This window comes from Chiloscyllium plagiosum, chromosome 11, assembly GCF_004010195.1.
Source record: "Chiloscyllium plagiosum isolate BGI_BamShark_2017 chromosome 11, ASM401019v2, whole genome shotgun sequence".
Classification (NCBI taxonomy): Eukaryota; Metazoa; Chordata; class Chondrichthyes; order Orectolobiformes; family Hemiscylliidae; genus Chiloscyllium; species Chiloscyllium plagiosum.
Genome location: NC_057720.1, coordinates 87,733,805 through 87,753,728, shown reverse-complemented (window position 1 = coordinate 87,753,728; position 19,924 = coordinate 87,733,805). Strand labels below are relative to the sequence as shown.

The window sequence follows — 19,924 nt, the reverse complement described above, 5'->3', positions numbered from 1 at the left end:
CCACAATGTTTGCTCTACCTGCCATTCTCAGTTATAGTTGCAATTCCTAAGCACACATGTTTTCCTTTTTCTCACAGGTTCACCTACACACTTGGGGAAGGAATGTGGCTGCCGCTGAGTAAAAGCTTTGTCATTCCCCCAGCAGAACTTGCCATTAACCCATCAGCCAAATGCAAGACAGACATGACAGTGATGGAGGATGCAGTTGAAGTCAGGTAAGAGGCCACAGAGAGAAAGCATGGCCTACTAGCTCTCTTCCAACTTCTGTCATTCACCTCAATCTATTTTTTCCTGAATTAGATCTATGGCGTATACTGGTGTAATAATACCTGAAGTCCCTTTGAACTCTTAAGTTTGTAGTATGAAAGTGAATTGATACTTGAAACAGACATGTCTGTTCATAATCTTTTTCTTATTGTCCTTGAAGTGGCAAACTTGGCTCATTCCCTGCTTCTTTCACTCACGCACGCGTGTACCTCTCTTTTGCTAAACAGGATCATGAAACACCCTGTGCAGAAAATTACCAAATTAATCTGCTAAACTGTCAGATTTAAAGCAGCGCTAAGCAGTATGAGAACCTGCAATTACATTAGGGATAAGCTGTTAAATAGCACTGCAGACAGATCCCGAGATGTGAATGGGCCTGCGCACTGACTACTTACAGGATTTTTTGAAAAGGGATTATGACGGTCCATCAAGAATTTTACCTTTTGCAAAATGTAATGATAACCAAAAGCAGCTCTTTTCTAGACCCACGGATAGCTGTTTCTTTAAAACTTATTGTTTGTGAATCAGTAGTTCAAGATAGATCAGAAAGGCCATGTTCTGTCTGCGCATAGATCAAAGTCTTGCCAAAAGGCTTCCACCATTATTTTTAAACAAGTTTTTAAAACAAAGACACCTTATCCTACTAAAATATTACACATAACTCCTTGACTTATTTGCTTGAATCCATTGTTTTCTTGAAATGTAAACATAATCTTAAAATTTACCGAAAGTAGAATCGTCTCGTTATAACTTTGATTGACCATATACTCTGTAGTAATGAGTACCATGTTGTAATGTAAAGCAGAATTGATTATTATGTTTAAGTGTTAAAATGTCATAGTTCCTCAAGAATTCACAAACCGATGACAACATCTGACAATTCTTAAGTTTGGTTTCTTTTTGCTCTTATTACAACTTAGATCAATTGTTTTTGTGATAATATAAATGTAGATATAATGTATCCTGAAATAATGTTGCTCGTCTGAAAACTGCTAGTGGGGAGTGCAGTTCATCAAAGGACCTAATCCATAGTTAGTAATGATGACCAAGTTCCTTGAACAAACTGAAATTGTTAGTGTACAGTTACAACTAAGAGAGAAATTGAATTGGACAAGTTTGCCTTTCTGGGTGAGGCAGGGTGTTGATTTGGTTAGATTTATTACTGTCACAAGTATTGTATTGCGTGCTAACCAGACAAATCATACCTTCTATAAGTACATAGAACATAGAACATCACAGCGTAGTACAGGCCCTTCGGCCCTCGATATTGCGCCGCCCTGTCATACCAAACTGAAGCCCATCTCACCTACAGTATTCCATGTACATCCATTTGACTGTCCAATGACGACTTAAATGCACTTACACTTGGCGAATCTACTACCGACGCAGGCAAAGCATTCCATACCCTTACTAATGGTATGGAATGACATCTGTCTTATACCTATCTCCCCTCACTTTAAAGTTGTGTCCCCTTGTGTTTGCCGTCCCCATACTTGGAAAAAGGCTCTCCCTGTCCACCCTATCTAACCCTCTGATTATCTTGTATGTCTCTATTAAGTCACCTCTCAATCTTCTTCTCTCTAATGAGAACAGCCTCAAGGCCCTCAGCCTTTCCTCATAAGACATTCCTTCCATCCCAGGCAACATCCTAGTAAGTCTCCTCTGCACCCTTTCCAAAGCTTCCACATCCTCCTTATTATGCGGTGACCAGAACTGTACACAATACTCCAAGTGTGGCCGTACCAGAGCTTTGTACAGCTGCAGCATAACCTCCTGGTACCGGAATTCAATCCCTCTATTAATAAAGGCCAAAACACTGTATGCCTTCTTAACAACCTAAAGTACATCAGGTTAATGGAACAGAATGCAGAATGTAGTGTTACTGCTACAGAGATGGTGCAGAGAGAGACCAACTTTAATTTTGAGAGGTTCATTCATAAGTCTGATAGTAGTAAGGAAAGAAGATGTTCTTGAATCTCTTAGTATATGTTTTCAAACTTTTCTATCTTCTGTCCAACAGAAGAAGATGGAAGAAAGTATAGCCAGGGTGGGAGGGGTCTTTGATCACATGGGCTGCTTCCCCGAGGTAGCAGGAAGTGTCGACTGAGTCAATGGAAGGAAGGCTAGTTTTCATCAACTGGGCTGCGTTCATAATTCTCTGTAATTTTTTGATGTCTTGGATAGACCAGTTACCATATCAAGCTGTGATGCATCTGAATAGGATGCTTTCTGTGGAGGGGTCAATGAAAATCGGGTCAGAATCATTGTGGGCATGCCGAATTTCCTTAACCTTCTGAGGAAGTAGAGGCACTGGTGTGCCTTCTTGACTGGAGCATCGATGTGGATGGGCCAGAATAGATTTACTCCTAGGAAGCTTTCAACCACCTCCACCTTAGCACCATTGATACAATCAGGGCCATGACCTCCACTCTGTTTCCTGAAATCGATGACCAGCTCCTTCATTTTGCTGACATTGGAGGAGAGATTGTTGTCTTTACACCATGCAACTAAGGTGTCTATCTCTTTCCTGTACTCTATCTCGTGGGCCATAGAGTCATAGAGAAGTACAGCACGGAAATAGACCCTTCAGTCCAACTCGTCCATGCCGACCAGATATCCCAACCCAATCTAGTCCCACCTGCCAGCACCCAGCCCTTATCCCTTCAAACCCTTCCTATTTATATACCCATCCAAATGGCGTTTAAATGTTGCAATTGTACCAGCCTCCACCACTTCCTCTGGCAGCTCATTCCATACACGTACCACCCTCTGCGTCAAATAGTTGCCCCTTAGGTCTCTTTTATATCTTTCTCCTCACACCCTAAAGCTATGCCCTCTAGTTCTGAACTCCCCACTTCAGGGAAAAAAACTTTGTCTATTTATCCTATCCATGCTCCTCATGATTTTATAAACCTCTGTGAAGTTACCTGTCAGCCCCCGATGCTCCACGCAAAACAGCCCCAGCCTATTCAACTTCTTCCAATACCTCAAATCCTCCAACCCTGGCAACATTCTTGTAAATCTTTTCTGAATCCTTTCAAGTTTCACAACATCTTTCCGATAGGAAGGAGACCAGAGTTGCCCGCAATATTGCAAAAGTGGCCTAACCAATGTCCTGTACAGCTGCAACATGACCTCCCAACTCCTGTACTCAATACTCTGACCAATAATGGAAAGCATACCAAATGTCTTCTTCACTATCCTATCTACATGCGAGTCATTGTAACAATAGTCAAACAATGCAAGGCAACCCACTGTAATATGCACCAAAAGAGCAGACCTATGAGAAAGTCTATCATATCATTTGCCTAGCAATTTCTTTCTTCAGGCACAGGGAAAAGGCTTTCCTTAACTACGTGTTAATCCTAACACAACCTTGTCCTGTGCTTGTTTATTGTTCTCGTCATTGACATCACACTGGTTTAGTGGAAAGCTACCTCATAGCACTCTGCACCCGGGTTCAATTCCACCCTCAGGCGACAGTCTGTATAGAATTTGCACATCCTCCCCATGTCTGCCTGGTTATCCTCCCACAGTCCAAGAATGTGCAGGTTAGGTGTTTGGCCACACTATGATTACCTATAGTGTCCAGGGATGTGCAGGCTAGATGGGTTAGCCATGGGAAATTCAGGGTTTCAGGGATAGGTTGGAGGGGTGGGTCTGGTTGGGATGCTGTTCGGAGGGTCAGTGTGGATTCAATGGGCTGAATGGCCTGCTTCCACACTGTAGGGATTCTATGAAATCACAACCTCAAGGAGAGGGGCACTAACTGTAAATAAAAGGTGGATTTTTCCATCTTTCTCTTTGAAAGTTGAGCATCGAGAAGTACATCTAAGGAAATAAAACTAGTGATTAACAGCCTCAATATTAATCTGCACTTGAGCACAGTTTCATGCTGGAAAATAGTAAAAATGAATTATATTTGATTATGTTTCACCAACTTCTAAAGATTTGTGCATTCTCATAATAATGTGTCGAGTGATAAGGCTGCAGTTAGCTCTAAGCTTCATTTTGTTCGTTTTTCTTCTTTTCTTTAATACTAATGTTCTTTCACAAATCCGTCTGTGATACTCCCATAAGTCAGGAGACAGTCAAAAGTAATGTATTTTTTTGTCTGAAAAAAATCTTTATGGTCTTTCCAGAGGAAAAAAAAGTCCCTCATAGGACCATGTTGTTCCAGTGGCAAAATCTCTTTATAGATTCATAGATTCATACAGCGTAGAAAAGGCCCTTTGGCCCATGAAGTCCAAACCAACATTGCTATTACTAAAAGTGTGCTAATCCCAATTTCTTGCACTTGTCCCATATCCTTGAATGTTATTAATGAAACTACTATGAAACAAGAATTTAGCAATTGGAGATCAAAAGGAGTCTATGTGAAAACAAAATGGTTCCATAGAATCATACATTTTCTGCAGCATTCATCTCTGTTGCGCTTTTTCCCATGTTTGGAAACTGAGTTCCAGTTTAGATCCTGGCTAGCTCTCCTTACTCCAATCTACTTAGCTCAAAAGTCTTGAAGTTTGCTGTTGCTGTGGCAAGTAAATACATAAAGGTTTCTGGTGCAATCGGTTTGATCTGAAGTTTAATTCCAGCGCACGTTTTTGCTGAGCTTTCGACCTGCATTATTTGGCTGAGAACACTGAACTTTATCTGATATTTAAAATCCTCAGCACAAGCCTTGATGAAAAGAGCTATCATCTGGTGGAAATAATACTTTAGCTGGGTCTGCAAAAAAAAATGAATAAATCACAACGTGCATTGGAATGAAGTATAAAAGATGATTACATTGAAGAAGTTGTGTTTTCGTTTTTGTTGGAAGTCATGAATACGTAGCATATTTTTAAGAAAGATATTCATTGGAAGTATTGGGTGAGATAGTCTGTCTGACTTTCAATGATGCAGAGATATACTAAGCATTAGAAATGGGATTTTTATAACAATAAATTACATGTTGAGCGATAGAGACGACTGTGTTTTGATGTTGACACTGAGGTCTTAATAATTAATTGTGTGGTAATTGTCCAACATGTTTGCTGTTTTGTGCCAAAGGATCCTCAGCCTCAAGGTGAGACGTTAAGTGAAATTATCCTGATATGCTAGCTAGCAGGTAGCAGGCAAAATCTGTGCTGCTCCAGTCACATTCACTGCAACTGTAAAACAGGCAGTTGGAAATTGCAATGCACTGTCTCACTTGCTCTACTCTCCCTTAGAATCTGTGTGATGTCCCTCTTGGAGTGAAGAAGGCACACATATTTTCAACTGCTCCTGCTCAGTAAGTGCATCTACCTGTCCATATAGTCTCTCACGTGTTGGTTGCTCAGTGACTTGCTTATCCAGAAAAGAGGAAAATAGATAACCAGCAGTTAGCAAGGTTTTAATTTCTGCTATTTTGAAAGGATGCGATCTGGCGTCCATTTTCAGATGTCCAGAAGGTAAAAGATTTGATGATTAATAATATTATTAAAATAAAACTGGAGTGCTTTCCAGATAACAGAATGTTATTTACAAGGAAACAGGGTACAAGCACATTCCCAGCATTGACCTTCTGATTCGACATTGTATGATGATTAATAGCACATAAACGCCACTTCTATCATGCATTTAATTAAAAAATGGGAGAAATAGAAGATAGTTCTAAGTTATTAGCACAGTGTCATAATGACATTGCTTGTGAGAATTTGAAGTACTTTATCATGGTTTCCATTAGACCATTGCCACTTTAAAGCAAAAAAGAAAGGTTTGCCAATACTTGATTATCCTATTGGTATAAGATTCTGACTCAATTGTCCTCATCATAGAGGGAATTCTGACAGGTATCAGGTGCTGCAGTTTGAATGAGTTGAGTCAGCTACTTAAGGAGGTTCTACCTGACTGCAGGCAGTTTTGTCGATCTCACCAAGAAGCTAGAAAAAGGCACTAAGCTGAATTGAGTAAGCAGAACCATAGTAGATGCAATTCTGTGGAGGAATGCAAAATCATTTATGATCATCATCTGCACAGATCATGTAAAGCTGATATATAGGTACATGCTAACAATCACAAATGTTGACTTCTTTGTCAATGGAGTTGCAATAGGAAAATGAGCAAGCGATGCTTCAATCACACACAATTTGTTAGATCTTACATGGAATGTTGCCTTTAGTTTAAGACACCAAACAAGATGGATTTCATCCTGATGATATGGTAGCTTATGTTTGGAGCGTGGGTTGCATTTAATTGATATGTATTAGAGACCAGAATTATTCATTACCGAAGGGGAGACCCATTGTTTTTGGGTTAAATCTTTGTTAGAGCTATCCAATTAGATCCCACTCTCCTGTTCTTTTATTTGTCCATGTTTTCCCTACAGTTATTTATCAAATCCTTTTAGAAAGTAACAAATTAATTGGCTTCCGCAACAGAACAGCAGTCCTTTGTAGATTCTAATAACTGACTAATTACAAAAATGTATCTCATGTTCCCAGATATATTTCCAATTGTCTTAAATCTATGTTCTTTAGTTAGTCACCCCTCTGTCATACAGTCACACAGCATTGAAATAGACTCTTCGGTCCAACTTATTCATGTTCCCAAACTAACCTAGTTCCAAATACCTGCACTTGGCCCAAATCCCTCCAAATCTTTCCTATTCATGTATTTACCTAAATTTCTTTTAAACGTTGTAACTGTACCTGCATCCACCACTTCCCTTGGCAGTTCATTCCACACATGAACCACTCTCTGTGTAAAAATATTGCCCCTCATGTCCTTTTTAAATCATTCTCCCCTCACCTTCAAAATATGGCCCCGAGTTTGAACTCCCCCACCTTGGGGAAAAGACCTTTGTGATTTCCCTTCTCTGTGCCCCTTGTGATTTTATAAACCTCTCTAAATTCACCCCTCAACTTCCTACACTCTCATGAAAAAAGTCCCAACCTGTCCAGCCTATTTTGATAACTCAAACCCTCCAATACCGGTAACATCTGAGTAAATGTTTTCTGAACCCTTACCAGTTTAATAATATCCTTCGTATAACAGGGCAATCAGAACTGCACACAGTACTCTGGAAAAGGTCTCACCAATGTCCTCTCCAACCTCAACATGACTTCCCAACTCCTAAAGGTCTGAGCACTGAAGGCAAGAGTGCTAAATGCCTCCTTAACCACCCTGTCAATCTCTGATGCAAATTTTGAAGAATTATGTACCTGAACCCCGAGGTGTCTTTGTTCTACAATACTACCCCAGGGCCCTACCATTAATTGCACAACTCCTGACTTTGTTTGGTTTATCAAAATGCAGTATGTCACATTTATCCAAATTAAACTCCATTTGCCATTCCTCAGCACATTGACCCAATTGATAGATCTCTTTATAATATTAAATTACTTTCTTAACTGTCCACTACGCCACCAATTTTAGTGTCATCCGCAAACTTATGGATCGCTTATATAAATGACTAATAAATCATTTATACAAGTGACAAACAAAAGTGGTCCCGGTACTGATACCTTTGGAACACTGCTGGTCACAGGCCTCCAGTCTGAAACACAGCACTCTATCACCACTGTCTGTCTCCTACCATGAAGTCAATTTTGTATCCAATTGGCAAGGTCACCGTTGAATCCAATGTGATTGAATCGTATTAATTAGTCTACCATGCAGACCTTGTCAACAGCTTTACTAAAGTCCAAGTAAACACTATCTCCCACTCTCTTCCTCAATCGTTTTGATTACGTCCTCAAAAAACTTCAATCAAGTTTGTGAAATATGAATTCTTCTCGCACAAAACCATGCTGACTATTGTTAGTCATTCCTTGCATTCCAAATGCATGTAAATCCTGTCTTTCAGAATCACCTCTAACAACTTACCCACGACTGATGTGAGACACTCAGTCCACAGTTCCCAGGCGACTCCTTACAGCCTTTCTAAAATAAAGGCACAGCATTTGCCAACCTCCAGTCCTCCGGCACCTCACATTTGGTTCTGGATGATACAAGTATTTCTACTCGGGGTTCTGCAGTTTCTTCCTGAAATTCCCACAACATTCTGGGATATACTTGATCAGGTCCTGGAGATTTATCCACCTTTATGTTTTCTAAGACCTCCAGCACTTCCCCCTCTGTAATGTGAATTGTTTTCCAAGCATCAATATTTGCTTCCCTATGTTCTCCAGCCTCCATTTCTTTCTCCACAGTAAAAGCTGATGTCATTGACCAACTTTACTCCGATGAATAAAATTATCAATGCAAAGTGAATTTGAATAGTTTTACCAAATCTCCTCTTAACCTTCCCTCATCTTATAAAAATAATACAACTTCTCCACACTCTCTCCATAATTGAAGTCTCCGATTATGGTATCATTTTTTGTAACCTTTGGAAGACCTTATCATCATTTTAAAGTGTGGTGCCCAATGTTGAGTACAATACACTAGGTAACTCTGAGCCAGTGTTTTACTAAGCTTTAGCTTAACGTCCTTGCTTCCTCTATTCAATGTCTCCTTTCAGAAACTGGAAATCTATTTTTAAATAAGGCTTGCAGCTCGTCCTACCATGTATAAGGACTTCTGTTCACATACCCTAAGATCCCTATTACTAACCTCTCTGTAAAATTGTACTACTAGTTCATATTGCAACTCCCAATATTTTTCTGACCAAAATTTACCACTTCTCATTTCTTTTGCATTAAATTTCATCTGCCACAAGTTTTGTCCATTTCAACAGTCTACACCTGTCCTGTTGAAGCAGACTCTCACCCTCATCCTCTCAAATCTGCCTGTCACTGATACATCTGTCCATGGATAAGAGTCATCACTGGCCTGTCCATGTAAAGGCAAAGTCCCATCTTCATATTGAGAAGATCCTCCATCATGTTGCATGGCACTACAACTGTACCAAATGGGACAGACTTCAACCAGATCTAGCAACTCAAGGCTGGATATTTCTGAGGTGCTGTGGGTCATCATCAACAGCAGAATTATACTCCAATGCAACCTGATGGCCCAGTATATCCCTCCCTCTAGGTAAAAACAATGACTGCAGACGCTGGAAACCAGATTCCGGAATAGAATGGTGCTGGGAAAGCACAGCAGTTCAGGCAGCATCCGAGGAGCGGGAAAATCGACGTTTCTTCCAGTTGTGAAGAATGGTCAGATCAGAGATAAAAAGTTAGCTGTTTGTCTCACAACAGACGCTACCAGACTTGCTGGGTTTCTCGAACACTTCCTGTTTTTGTTTCAGATTTCTCAGTCAAATGTTTTGCTTTTAGTTAAGCCCGAGGATCAACCTTGGTTCAGTGAAGAATGCAGAAGGGCATGCCAGAAGCAGCGCCAGTCATACCTACAAACTGAGGTGTCAACCTGGTAAAGCAGCAGAAATAACAAGTGATAGAGTTGAGTGATCCCATAACCAATGAATCAGATCTAAGTTCTGGGGGATATCCAGTCGTGAATGGTGGTGGACAATTAAACAGCTCACTGGAGGAAGAGGCTCCACAAATAACCCAATCCTCAGTGGGGAGACAGCAATCAGTGTAAAACATAAGGCTGAAGCATTCACAACAATCTTTAGCCACAAGTGGGTGATCCATCTTATCCTCCTCCATCTGGTCCCCAGCACCACAGAAGCCAGTCTTCTGCCAAGTCTATTCATTCCATGTGATTTTAGGAAATAGGTTGGAGGCACTGGATACTGAAAAGGCAACGGGCCCTGACAACCTTTTGGGAAGAGTACTGTCAGCTGCATGTTGAGGTTTGTGACATTGTAATGCTGAAATTCGGTGTAGGGCAATGCTATTTGTGAAAAGCACACACCTAGGAAATTCCCTAATAGAATCTTAACAAAAGCAACTCAGTATCATCAACATCAAAATATTGGCCACTACTCCACCATTACCTACCAGCAACTCTCAAAACATTTAGACACATATCAGGTAAATGTGAATATGACATGAAAAGAAGCTTAACATCACTTTGTTATACCAAGCAGGAGTTAAAATTAACCAACAGTTAAGTGTAGTTTACCTGCTTATGGTGTTAGCAACAACACCAAACAGGAGCAGAATTAATATTCTACCTTGCCTAAGATTGCTAGTTCATTAACGTAAGGGTAATTAATTATGTTTCAATCACAAGCCCTTGTCAGAAAAAAACATTTCAAGAGCAGTTGAACGCTAGGTAAAGCTCAGTGGATGAAAGCGTCCATGATAATAAAGTCTGTTATACACATCTGAAGTATTTCTGTCAGAATGTGCTATTGTGTAAAGATGGTTTAATATTAAAATGTAGTATTTAGCTTGCTTTCACAAGTATTATGTCAAAAACCTCAGTGAAGTGTGGTATCAGTTTAATTTAGATTTCAGTTTTATCTGTTGACCAGTTTGTTATCAAGAAATGAGTTGCAGCAAAAAGCTCTGCTCTAAGCACCAGTTCATTCTCTTAACAAACTGTGTTGATTATCATTTTCAGCCTAATGGTTTCCAAAGGGAGGTGATGGCCTAGTGGGATGGAATTTGAATTCAGTAAAAATCAGGAATTCAGAATCTAATGATGACCATGAAACCATTGTCAATTGTTGGAAAAGCTAATCTCCTTTAGGGGAGGAAATTGCCATCTGGACTATATGGAATTGTAGGCAATGCTGCCAGGGCCAACATTTGTTGCCTCCTTCCCTCATTGTGATTTGCTCAGCTATTTCAGAGGGCAGTTAAGAGTCAACCGCATTGCTGTGGTCTGGAGTCACATGTAGGCCGGACCAAATAAGGATAGCAGATTTCCTTCCATTACGGAAATTGGTGGGCTTTTAAGACTAGAAGACCATAGGAGCAAAAATCAGGCCATTCGGCCCATCGAGTCTGCTCTGCTTTGGCTAATAGGTTTTTCAATGTCATTTTCCCACTTTCTCCCTGTAACCTTTGAACCCCTTGGCAATCGAGAACCTCTATCTTGATCTTAAATATACTCAATGACCTGGTCTCCGCAGCCCTCTGAGGTGATAAATTTCATAGATTAACCACTCTCTTGTTAAAAAAGTTACTCCTTATCTCCATTCTAAAGAGTCTTCCCTTTATTCTATGGCTGTGCCTTCAGGTCCTCGTCTCTCCTGCCTTGGAAATATCTTCCCAACATCCACTCTGTCCAGGCCATTCAGTATTCTATATATTTCAATCATATTTCCCCTCATCCTTCTAAACTCCATCAAGTGTATTCTCAGAGTCCTCAAATGTTCCTCATGTGTTCAGGTTTTCATTCCAAGGAACATTCTCGTGAACCTCCTCTAGATCCACGTCAAGGCCAATACATCCTTCCTGAGGTATGCCCACTGAAATGGCTAAGGTTTTATTGGTGATGTGGTTACCATTAGGCAAGCTTTCAATTCTAGATCCTGACACTAAACTTCACCACCTACACTGGTGGGCTTCAAATCCTTATCCCCAGAAAAATATTCTGGATTCAGGATTACTAGTCTAATGACAGCACCACAATGCCACCATGGCAGCTGTAGTTTGAGTTCAGATATAAATTATATGCATAGTACAGTCCCGTAATCTTATTTTTATTTATTGGATGACCTGAAAAGTGAATATAGTGAGTTTGGTTGGAGGCTAAAAGGCAGGACGAGCAGATTTGTAATCTCAGGATTGCTACTGGTGCCGTGGGCTAGTGAGGCTAAGAACAGACAGTGAGTGCAGATGAACACATGGCTGCAGGGCTGGTGTAGGAGGGAGGGCTTCAGATTTGTGAATCATTGGGATAGTTTCTGGGGAAGGTAGGACCTGTACAAGAAGGACGGGTTGCACCTGAACTGGGGGGGCACCAATATCCTGGGTGGGAGGTTTGCCAGAACTCTTTGGGAGGGTTTAAACTAGTTTGGCAGGGCCATGGGGAATCATAGCTACGGATCAGAGGATGGGCTAGTTGATGAAAGGGCAAATACAGCATGCAGAGACACTGTGAGGAAGGATTGTCAGTTGATAGGACAAAGTTGCAGTCAGTGTGATGTGTTGAAGTGTGTCTATTTTAATGCAAGAAGTGTCAGGAATAAGGGTGATGAACTTGGAGAAAGGATCAGTACATGGAACTACATTGTTATGGCCAGTTTGGAGACTTGGCTATCACAGGCAGGAATGGTTGGTGGATTTTCCGGGGTTTAGATATTTCAAATGGAACAGGGAGGGAGGTAAAAGAGGTGGGGAGTGGCATTGCTAATCTGGGATAGGCTCACGGCTGCAGAATGAGCAGTTGTGGAGGAGGGTTTATCCACTGAGTCAGTATGGGTGGAAGGAGCAGTCAATTTATTGGGAATTTTCTACAGATCCCCCAGTAGCAACAGAGACATGGAGGAGCAGATTGGGAAGTAGATTCTGGAAAGGTACAGAAGTAACAAAGTTGTTGTCATGGGTGACTTCAACTTCCCTATTATTGATTGGAATCTTCTTAGTGCAAATAGTTTAGATGGAGCAGATTTTGTCAGGTGCGTCCAGGAAGTATTCCTGACTCAATATGTAGACAGGCTGATGAGAGGAGAGGCCATATTGGATTTGGTGCTTGGCAACGAACCAGGTCAGGCATCAGATCTCTAGGTGGGAGAGCGTTTCGGTAAGAGTGATAACAACTCCCTGACCTTTACTGTACTCATAGAGAGGGATAGAGCAGATGGTTTGGCAAAGTATTTAATTGGTGGAGGGAGAATTAAAATGCTATTAACCTGGAACTGTGGAGCATAAATTGGGAACAGATGTTCTCATAGAAATGCACAACAGAAATGTGGAGGTGGTTTAGGGAACACTTGCTGCGAATGCTGGATAGGTTTGTCCCACTGAGGCAAGGAAGGGATGGTAGGGTGAAGGACCCTTGGATGACAAGAGATGTGAAACATCTAGTCAGGAGGAAGAAGGAAGTTTACTTAAAGTTTGAGGAAGCAAGGATTAGACAGGGCTCTAGATGGTTACAAGATAGCCAGGAAGGAACTGAAGAATGGACTTAGGAGAGCAAGAAGTGGACATGAGAAATCCTTGGCAGGTAGGATTAAGGAAAACTCCAAGACGTTCACCACCTATGTGAGGAACAAGACGATGGCCAGAGTGAGGGTAGGGCTGATCAGGGATAGTAGAAGGAACTTGTGCCTGGAGTCGGAGGAGGTGGGAGAGGTCCTTAATGAATACTTTGCTTCAGTATTCACTACTGAGAGGGACCTTGTTGTTTCTGAGGACAGTGATATGCTCAAACAGTTGATGTTTAGAAGGAGAATGTGCTGGAAATTTTGAAAAACGTGAGGTTGAATAAGTCCCCTGGGCCAGACAGGACATAGGAGAAAGTGAGGATTGCAGATGCTGGAGTATCAGAGTCGAGAGTGTGATGCTGGAAAAACACAGCAGGTCAGGCAGCATCTATGGAGCAGGAGAATTGATGAAGGCCTTATGCCTGAAACATCGATTCTGCCTGACCTGCAGTGTTTTTCCAGCACCACACTCTCGACCCAGATGGGATATACCCAAGGTTACTATGGGAAGCAAGGGAAGAGATTGCTGTGCTTTTGGCAATGATTTTTGTGTCCTCACTTTTCACTGGAGTAGTACCAGATTACTGGAGGGTGGCAAATGTTATTCCCATGTTCAAGGCAGGGAATAGGAATAATCATGGGAATCACAGAGCAATCAGCCTTACGTCAGTGGTGGGCAAATTATTGGAGAGGATTTCGAGAGACAGGATTTATGATTGTTTGGAAAAGCATAGCTTGATTAAAGAGAGTCAGCGTGGCTTTGAGAGAGGCAGGCCATGCTTCACAGCACCACACTCTTGACCCAGGTTAATAGGGCTGTTAAGAAGGCATAGGGTGTGTTGGCTTTCATTAGCAGGAGGATTGAGTTTAAGAGCTGCAAGGTTATGCTGAAGCTCTATAAAGCCCTGGTTAGACCACACTTGGCATATGATGTTCAGTTCTGGTCGTCTCAACGATGTGGAAGCTTTAGAGAGAGTGCAGAGGAGATTTACCAGGATGCTGCCTGGACTGGAGGGCAAGTCTTATGAAGAAAGGTTGAGGGAGCTAAGGCTTTTCTCATTGGATCGAAGAAAGATGAGAGATGACTTGATAGAGGTATGCAAGATGATGAGAGATGGATAGAGTGGATAGACAGAGACTTCTTCCCAGGTCAGAATGGCTATCAAGAAGATCATAATTTTAAGGTAATTGGAGAATGCTTCAGAGGAGGTGTCAGAGGTAAGATCGTTACACAGAGAGTGGTGGGTGTGTGGAATGCACTGTCAGCAGGTAGAGCAGAGCTGGACATTTTAGAGACATTTAAGCAACTCTTAGATAGGCACATGGATGATAGTAAAATGAAGGATATGTAGGTTAGTTTGATCTTTCAAGTAGGATAAAAGGTTAGCACAACATCGAGGCCTGAAGGGCCTGGATTGTGCTACACTGTTCTATGTTCATGTTAAAACATCTCATTTTAATTCATAGATATTATAATTACGTTTGATTGAACATAATAGTTGCAGATGAGCTGCAGTCCGAGATGTCCTCATTATATTAGTGTTGGACTGTTAATCCAGACAACCAGGTAATAACCTGGGGACCCGGGTTTGAATCCTGCCTGATGGTGGTATTTGAATTCATTTTAAAAAGAACCTGGAATTAAGCGTCTAGTGATGATGACCATAAGTTGATTGTTGGAAAAACCCATCTGGTTCACTATTGTTCTTTAGGGAAGGAAACTGCCATCCTCACTTGGTCTGGCCTGCATGTGACTCCAGATCCACAGCAATGTGGTTGGCTTTTAACTGCCCTCTGGGTAATTTGGGAAGGCAATGAATAACCAGAGATGCCCACATCCCGTGAATGGGAATGGGTGCAGGAGTACTTTTTGAGCACGTGTGACCACGTAAGGTAGAGAGCCAAATTCAGGAGCTGAGGAGCAAATGGTGTGCCCAGGAAGGGATAGCAGTTTAAGAGTTAGAGATGGTTGTAAGCCCTTAGGTACAGGCTAGAGTTAAAGTGAGTGATGCCCCTGAGTGTATGGGCTGGCAGAAAAGAGGGAGAAGACAGTACTGACACTTCCTTCTTTCTGGAGCACAGCATTAGCACGGACACTTGAGTGCACTTGGGAGGTTCAGTGGCATCCAGCTGCAACCTTCCAGGCCTGATGGAATGGTCTCCTGGTGCCATTACCCATGAAGAGGACCTCCCTGCTTTCCCTTACTCCACCCAGTCACAACCATAACAAAGTACCGTTAAAATGCTGGGCAAGCTTCTGAATCTGTGGGGACCTCTTCACAGAACCCCAATAGTGCAGAAAGAGGCCATTTGGCCCAGGGAGTCTGCACTGATTCTGCAAAGAGCATTCCACTCAGATCCACCCACCTACCCTATCGCTGCAACCTTGCCAATCCACCTAAGCTGCACACCCTGTGGACTGTGGGAGGAAACCAGAGCACCCGGCAGAAACCAACACAGGTGCAGGGAAAGCGTGCAAATTCCAGACAGTCGCCCAAGGCCGGAATTGAAGTCCAATCCTTGATGCTGTGAGGCAGCAGTGCTAACCACTGAGCCACTGTGCCACCCTAAATATAAGTATGGTGACAGAGCCTGATACTCCAAAAGGTCCCATCGGGCATGCAACTACATGCCGCAAGACCTCGCTTGCATGGATAATACAATGAGAAGCACCTAATTGCACAAGAAAATTTAACCCAAGCCACAGTGCTGCTTTAACTCACTCTGACTATACTTTAATACCAAGATAGAAAATCCTAGCTATAGAGCGCACACACAAGTTACTTGGGAGTGCGCTCAAAGCTATAATAAGGTGTTGAACCACAGTCACCATAAAACCAACAATCAACGGTAACTGGATTTGAACTCTACTATTTTTCTTATGTTGGCCCATTCACGTGAAGTTAATGTAAAAATACAGCACAGTATTTTAAAAGAAAATCAATCTTGCTCTCCCCATAACTGATTCACCATTCTCTTTCCACAGCAGATATATAGTAACCAGATTAGATGTCGATGAAAACATTCTGATGCAACGAAAAAGATGGAAATTAAAATGTCTGGAGCATTAAGTGGAAAACCAATTTAAATTAGTCCATCAAAGTGCAGGATTCAGCATCGCAGAGACTGAATTTTCATTTTTAATAATTTTTCAAATCTTGCGCTGTCTGTTCTTCAAGATCATAGTGAGCAGTCTAAGATTTACATCATTGCCTCCAAGGAATCGAGCCATTTATTTAACTGAGCACTCTTCACAGCCTGGAGTCAAAAATACAAACTTACTAAATGTATAGTCTAACAAATCCACTTGCAAAATTCTGACTGTTGAGATATAATAGACTATGAAGCTTTTAATCTTTCAGTCCCAGACTTATTTTTTTAGACCAGGAACAGATTTTTAAGTGAAGCATCAAGTCATTGAATCTGTGGTGCAGAAAGAGGCCACTCTGTCCATCAAGTCTGCACCAACCTGCTGAAGAGCATTCCCTCACCCTATACCCATACCCCCTGCACTTAGCACAGCCAGTCCACCTGACCTGCACATCTTTGGACTGTTGGAGGAAACCGGAGCACCCGGAGGAAACCCATGCAGACCCAGGAACAATGTGCAAACCCTACACAGACAGTCACCCGAGGCTGGAATCGAACCCAGATCCCTGGTGCCGGGAGTCAGCATTGCCAACCACTGTGCTTTCCTTGTAGATTAATTTGAATTGCTTTTTCTTTTGCTCATGCAAGAATATTTTGCTACTTAAATGCAAGTATTGAGACTGACTACAATCCAGCTTTCTGTAACCCCATCTAAATCACTGTTCTTTACGTGATTTGGAGATTTTGGTGTTGGACTGGGGTGTGCAAAGTTAAAAATCACACAACACCAGGTTATAGTCCAACAGGTTTAATTGGAAGCACACTAGCTTTCGGAGCGTCACTCCTTTATCAGGTGGTAGTGGAGGGCTCAATCCTAACACACAGAATTTATAGCAAAAATTTACAGTGTGATGTATCTGAAATTATATATTGAAAAATTGATTGTCTGTTGAGTCTTACATCTGTTAGAATACCATGATACTTTCACTTCTTTCATGTGTAAATCACAAAACCTTTTTTTATATAAAAGTTGCATTCTCAGGTTAGCTGTTAACAATGGGCGATAGCCAGACAATATGTTGAAGGTGTTGGCCCCCTGTGTTCTCTGTCTATGCCATGATGTTTAGATTGATTCTAATCTAAAAAGTGAGATAACAGAGTTTTACATAAATTCATGCAGTTTTTGAGCAAAGTACAATGTAACTCTGCATTAGAACTCTTTACATGAACCTAGACAGCATATACCACAGGCTAGGAGAAAGTGAGGATTGCAGGTACTGGAGATCAGAGTCAAAAAGTGTGGCTCTGGAAAAGGACAGCAGGTCAGGCAGCATCCGAGGAGCAGGAGAGTCGACTTGTTGAGCATAAGCCCTGATGAAGGACTAATGCCCGAAACATCGACTCTCCTGCTCCTCGAATGTCACATACATCATAGGCTATCCAACTGTGTAAGCATTTACGACTGAGCTGCTTCCTCACTTCGTGTGATCATCCACACAAACGCTTCGTGCATATTTCTTCAGCTGAAGCAGCTTTTGTTAGGCTGAGCTGAAATTTAAAAATGGTTTTAGCTAACCCTAACTTTGGAAAGATTGCCGAACTGTGGATGAAATTGCTCGAGAAACTCAGCAGGTCTGGCAGCATCTGTGGAGAGAGAAATGGTGTGAATGTCTCATGTCTCATGAACTTGTTCAGGGCCTTCGAAATAGTCCTTTGGTCTGAGGCAAAATAAAAGAGACTATAGTTCACCGTTGGTGGATCAAATTTTAGATTTTATCATATTCAAAAAGTGTCTGTTTTCAACTGGAACTTCTTTGTTTCTTTATGTTAAGCTGCCCAAAAACATCAGTCATGGCTTCTCCCTTGAGTTCTTTCTCTGTTAGTCTTGTTCTTAGTCACTCCAGACTTGGGGCAATGTGCTTGACTCTTAATTGCCTTCTGGAATAGCTGAAACAAAGCACTCAGGTTGTCTTGAAATGCTGCATAAAATGGCCTTGTCTATGTTACATATTCAGAAGCATTTCAGGGATACAGCTCATGACCACCTTCTCTGAAATGTTGCCACTGTCTAAGCCTCCACCATCTCCTCCGGCAACATGTTCCAGGCACTTTTCACCTTCTGTGTCAACAAAAAAACTTTTTTTTATCTCCTCTAAACTTTACCCCTTTTACTGTAAGCCTCTAGCCCCATGTAAATGGCATTTCTACCTTGGAAGAAAGACTCTAACTCTCCATTCTATCTAAATATCTCTTAGTTTTGTGAGTCACCCCTGGTCCTTTGGCATTCAAGTTAAAGCAAATCAAGTTTGCACAGTCTGTCTTCATAGCTAATACCCTCCCAGCCAACAAGCAGCATTTTATTTCTGTGCTGTCTCCAAAGCTTCCACATCCTTCTTGTAGTGTGATGACCAGAACAGTACACAAGATTCAAAATGTGGCCTAACTAAAGTGACGTGCCGATTTTTTTACTCTGTCCCGACTGAGCATGCTGTGCATGCTGTGTACCTTCTTGGCCATTTCATCCACTTGTGTTGCCACTTTCTGGGAACTGTGGACCTGTACGTCTAGATCCTTCTGTATGTTGATGCTACAAAGGGTTTTGCCATTTACATACTTCCCCCCCCCTGCATTAGATCTTCCAAAATACATCGCCTCACAATTGTCTGGTTTAAATTTCATCTGCCGATCCTCCACTCAAGTCAGCAGCCTATGTCCTATTATACCCTCTGACAATCCTCCACTGTATCCACAGCTACCCCAATCATTCTGTCATCTGCAAATCTTACTAGTCAGGCCTCCTATATTCTCCTCCCAATCATTTATTTACTTTACAAGTAACAGGGGTCCCAACATTGATCCCTGCAGAACACCACTGGTCACAGATCCTCAGCCAGAAAAATACCCTTCCATAGCTTCTGGATGTCTTCTATGTCTAAGCTTGTTCTGTATCCATCTTGGCTGCTCACAGCAGGTCCCATGTGCTTTTACCTTCTCCATCAACCTGTCATGAGAGACATTGTCAGAGGCCTTGCTAAAGTCCATTTGGAAAGCATTTACCGCTCCATCCTCAATCATCTTCGACACTTCCTCAAAAAAACTCAAACAAGTTTGTGAGACCCGACTGTGCCCATACAAAGCCAAGCTGCCTATCACTAATAAGTCCACATTTTTCCAAATGTGAGGAGATCCTATCCCTAAGAATCTTCCACTGACGTAAGACTCAGCAGCCTGTTTTTCTTGAATTCTCCCTGGTGCAGTCCTTAAAGAAACAATGCTGGCTATCCTGCAGTCCTCTGGGACTTCTCCTGTGATTAAAGACTGGACCAGAAGTGTTGGCTTTGACCGTGATTCATTCTGCAAGTTAATGATAACAGGAACAAACCTTCTCAAGGTTGCTTCCTTTTAGTGGAGACAGTGGTGCAGTGGTAATATGATTGAACTGGTGTGACTCTATGACTAATATTGTATTTAGTCTAAGTGGGAAAACGTGAACACCATGGAGAAGGGATTCTCCAATCTATTATCGTCTTGTCTCCTGTGCAGTATAGCTCAGAAATTGTGAAGAATAAACTTCAAACTGAATATTTT

The 19,924-nt window shown here is 41.7% G+C and overlaps 1 protein-coding gene across 3 annotated transcripts in view; it reads left to right on the top strand.

Annotated features, from left to right (window-relative positions):
- Nucleotides 1–19,924, top strand: part of astn1 (astrotactin 1) — a 2,190,072-nt gene that overhangs the window by 1,196,596 nt on the left and 973,552 nt on the right. For all 3 annotated transcript variants that reach the window (XM_043700015.1, XM_043700017.1, XM_043700018.1), the window contains one exon: nt 78–215. In XM_043700015.1, the coding sequence (XP_043555950.1) occupies nt 78–215 (138 nt within the window). The remainder of the gene's footprint in view (nt 1–77; nt 216–19,924) is intronic.